The following is a 4,261-nucleotide window of genomic DNA, read 5'->3' as shown; positions in this document are numbered from 1 at the left end:
GAGCCCTTCGTCAAGTACGGGAACTTCACCTCCAGCAACGGCAGCTACAAAGTGGGCACCACGGTGGAGTTTGCCTGCGAGCCCGGCTACACCCTGGAGCAAGGCTCGGTCATCATTGAGTGCGTGGACCCCGCCAACCCGCAGTGGAACGAGACGGAGCCGGCCTGCCGAGGTGAGGGATGGGGAGGGGCAGGGCGGGAGGAAGGCCGATCGTCCTGGCTTGTCAGGTGCCAAAGACCCGCTGGTCTGTTGCTACTCACGCCTAAGCAGGGGAGACTTCCCAACTCGTGGCCAGCACCTGCTTGGAGTTAGATACGTGTCAATGGGATTCAAGGGTGTCTGGACTTACTTAGTTCACTTGTGGCTATGTAGGGATTCTAGGCGGATGCCTCTTTTGACTCCGCCCCTAGGTTCTGCCACTCCTTCTCCTACACGGCTTCCCTTCTCATCTTTTTCACTTTCACATTTTTCCTCCCTCCCTTCCATTCCTATCTTAACAAAGGGGAAGGAAGGAAGGAGGGAGGGAGGGAGGGAGGGAGGAAGGGAGGAAGGAAGGAGGGAGGGAAGGAAGGAGGGAGGGAGAGGGAGGGAGGGAGGGAGGGAGGAGGGTAGGTAGGAAGCAAGGTAGGAGGGAGGGAAGGAAGGAGGGAGGGAGGGAGGGAGAGAGTAAAGGAGGAGGGTAGGAAGGAAGGAAGGTAGGAAGGACGGAAGGAGGAAAGGAAGGAGGGAGAGAGGGAGGGAGGGTAGAAAAGAAGGAAGGGAGGAAGGAAGGTGGGAGGGAGGGAGAGTGAGGGAGGGAGGAGGGAAGGAAGGGAGGGAAAGAAGGAGGGAGGAAAGGAAGGGAAGGAAGAAAGAAAGAAAGAGAAAGAAAGAAAGAAAGAAAAAGAAAGAAAGAAAGAAAGAAAGAAAGAAAGAAAGAAAGAAAGAAAGAAAGAAAGAAAGAAAAAGAAAGAAAGAAAGAAAGAAAGAAAGAAAGAGATCGAAAAACCCAGCATTGGCAAGGCCGGTGACCCAACCCAGGTGTGTGACCTGTTTCTCCCCTGTGTCCCAACAGCCGTGTGCAGCGGGGAGATCACGGATGCGTCCGGAGTGGTTTTATCCCCCAACTGGCCCGAGCCGTATGGAAAAGGGCAGGACTGCATCTGGGGGGTCCACGTGGAGGAGGACAAGCGCATCATGCTGGACATACATGTGTGAGTGGACGGCTTCTCCCTCCCCCTCTTTCGCACCCGGACCGGGCTCTCATTAAGGCGGGCAAACCAAGAGCAGGTCACGATAGCAGCCTTCCAGTATCTCAGGGGCTGCCCCAAAGAAGAGGGAGTCAAGCTATTCCCCAAAGCGCCTGAAGGCAGGACAAGAAGCAACAGATGGAAACTCATCAAGGAGAGAAGCAACCTAGAACTAAGGAGAAACTTCCTGACAGTCAGAACAATTAACCAGTGGAACTATCTGCCTCCAGAAGCTGTGAATGCTCCAACACTGGAAGTTTTTAAGAAGAGACTGGACAGCCATTTGTCTGAAATGGTGTAGGGTTTCCTGCCTGAGCAGGGGGTTGGACTAGATGACCTCTGAGGTCCCTTCCAACTTTATCATCATCATCATCATCATCATCATCATCATCATCATCATTATTATTATTATTATGTCAATCCTCGATTTACGACGACAACTGAGTCCAGAATTCCTCTTGCTAAGCAAGGCGGCTGTTAAGCGAGTTGCGCCTCGTTTTACGACCTGTTTGGCCGCAGTTGCTAAGCAAATCACTGCCGTTGTTAAGTGAATCATGTAGAATAGAATAGAATAGAATAGAATAGAATAGAATTACAGAGTTGGAAGGGACCCTGGAGGTCTTCTAGTCCAACCCCCTGCTCAGGCAGGAAACCCTACACCGTTTCAGACCAATGGCTGTCCAGTCTCTTCTTAAAAACCTCCAGTATTGGAGCCTTCACAGCTTCTGGAGGCAAGGAGTTCCACTGGTTAATGGTTCTAACTGGGAAAAACAGAGAATAAAATCCAATTGACGACCCAATTATCGGCTTTCCCGTGCCCGTGGTTTCCTTCTGCGCTGCTGTGAATTTGGCAGAGGGCTCCCTTGTTGACGCAGCCCCCTTTCTTCCCCCCCCCTTTGGGCCCTCCCCCCCGCTTGTCCCTAAAGGTTGCGCTTGGGCAAAGGGGACACGCTGACCTTTTACGACGGGGACGACCTGACGGCCCGCATCCTGGGCCAGTATTCCGGCTCCCACCGGCACTTCCAGCTCTTCACCTCCATGGCCGACATCACCATCCAGTTCCAGTCGGATCCGGGAAGCAGCGCCGTCGGTTACCGGCAGGGTTTCATCGTCCATTTTGCCGGTAAGCGGAGCAGCTTCAGACGCATCCCCCCCTCCCCGAAAGGCCTTCTCTGCTGAGCTTCCGACATGGGGGGGGGGGTTGCGATTACAGATCGTTCTCAATTGAGCCCCCAAAATTTCTGTCGCCAAGCAAGACAGTCGTAAAGCGAGTTTCCACCCCATTTTATGATTTCTCTTGCCTCCGTTGGTAAGAGAGCCTCTGCAGTTGCGAAGTGAGTCACACAGTCACTAAGCGAAGCTGGCTGCCTCCTATTGATTTGGCTTGCCAGAAGGTCATGGGACAACCCCGCCCCCCGGGACACTGCAACTGTCATAAGTACATGTCAGTTGCCAAGTGTCTGAATTCCAATCATGTGACCACAGGGAGGCTGCGAGGGTGGCTAAGTGTGAAGAACAATCCTAAGGTTTTTTTTCAGTGCTGCCGTAACTTCGGACAGTCACTAAACAAATGGTCGTAAGTTGAGAATTACCTTTACTGCTCCTGATGCTGGAGGCAATACCTAGCCATTCATTTAGACAAGGGGTGGAGTACTATGGCTCCCTTGATGACTGGTGGACTTCAACTCCCAGAATTCCTCAGCCAGCCACAAGTTGAAGTCCACAAATCTATTCTATTCTATTCTATTCTATTCTATTCTATCCCATAATTCTATTCTATTTTCTATTCTTTTTTCTATTCTATTCTATTCTATTCTTTTTTCTATTCTATTCTATTTTTTATTCTATTCTATTCTATTCTTTTTTCTATTCTATTTTCTATTCTATTCTATTCTATTCTATCCCATAATTCTATTCTATTCTATCCTATCCCATAATTCTATTCTATTCTATTCTATTCTATTCTATTCTATTCTATCCCATAATTCTATTCTATTCTATTTTCTATTCTATTCTATTCTATTCTATCCCATAATTCTATTCTATTCTATCCTATCCCATAATTCTATTCTATTCTATTCTATTCTATTCTATTCTATTCTATTCTATCCCATAATTCTATTCTATTCTATTTTCTATTCTTTTTTCTATTCTATTCTATTCTATTCTTTTTTCTATTCTATTCTATTTTTTATTCCATTCTATTCTTTTTTCTATTCTATTTTCTATTCTATTCTATTCTATTCTATCCCATAATTCTATTCTATTCTATCCTATCCCATAATTCTATTCTATTCTATCCTATCCCATAATTCTATTCTATTCTATCCCATAATTCTATTCTATTCTATTCTATCCCATAATTCTATTCTATTCTATTTTCTATTCTTTTTTCTATTCTATTCTATTCTATTCTTTTTTCTATTCTATTCTATTCCTTATTCTATTCTATTCTATTCTATTCTATTCTATTCTATTCTATTCTATTCTATTCTATTCTATTTTATTCTATCCCATAATTCTATTCTATTCTATCCTATCCCATAATTCTATTCTATTCTATCCCATAATTCTATTCTATTCTATTCTATTCCATTCCATATTTCTGCGGAGATACGGTTGGTGCAACCAAGGGGAACTGACAGCCTCCCACTGGGCTGGGTGTGGGTTAAAAGAGGCTCTCCTCCCCCCCCCAATCAGCTTCCAAGGCATCCCTTGCCAGCCCCCCATGCACGTTTCTCTCTTCTTCCTTGGCAGAGGTTCCCCGCAACGACACTTGCCCGGAGCTGCCGGAAATTCCCAACGGCTGGAAGACCACCTCGCACCCGGAGCTGATCCATGGGGCTGTGGTTACCTACCACTGCTACCCTGGCTATGAGCTGGTGGGCACGGAGCTCCTGATGTGCCACTGGGACCTGGTGTGGAGCGGGGACCTGCCCTCCTGCCAGAAAGGTGAGGGGGGGGAGGAAGATCTGGGGCCGGGAGGGGAGGAGGAGGAGGAGGAGGAGGAGGAGGAGGAGGAGGAGGAGGAG

At 47.5% G+C, this 4,261-nt stretch overlaps 1 protein-coding gene across 1 annotated transcript in view; it reads left to right on the top strand.

Moving 5' to 3' along the window:
- The window catches only part of SEZ6 (seizure related 6 homolog), a gene marked incomplete at its 5' end in the record, with an annotated part of 17,926 nt that overhangs the window by 10,058 nt on the left and 3,607 nt on the right, over window positions 1–4,261 (top strand). The window contains 4 exons of the mRNA XM_029286902.1: window positions 4–172; window positions 1,055–1,193; window positions 2,156–2,352; window positions 3,987–4,181. Of these exons, the coding sequence (XP_029142735.1) occupies window positions 4–172; window positions 1,055–1,193; window positions 2,156–2,352; window positions 3,987–4,181 (700 nt within the window). The remainder of the gene's footprint in view (window positions 1–3; window positions 173–1,054; window positions 1,194–2,155; window positions 2,353–3,986; window positions 4,182–4,261) is intronic.

The sequence above is a fragment of the Protobothrops mucrosquamatus genome, unplaced genomic scaffold, assembly GCF_001527695.2.
Source record: "Protobothrops mucrosquamatus isolate PMUCROS unplaced genomic scaffold, P.Mucros_1.0 scaffold5713, whole genome shotgun sequence".
In the NCBI taxonomy this organism is placed as follows: Eukaryota; Metazoa; Chordata; class Lepidosauria; order Squamata; family Viperidae; genus Protobothrops; species Protobothrops mucrosquamatus.
Note: the sequence above shows the minus strand (reverse complement) of the source record. Positions and strands in the feature narration are given on the sequence as shown.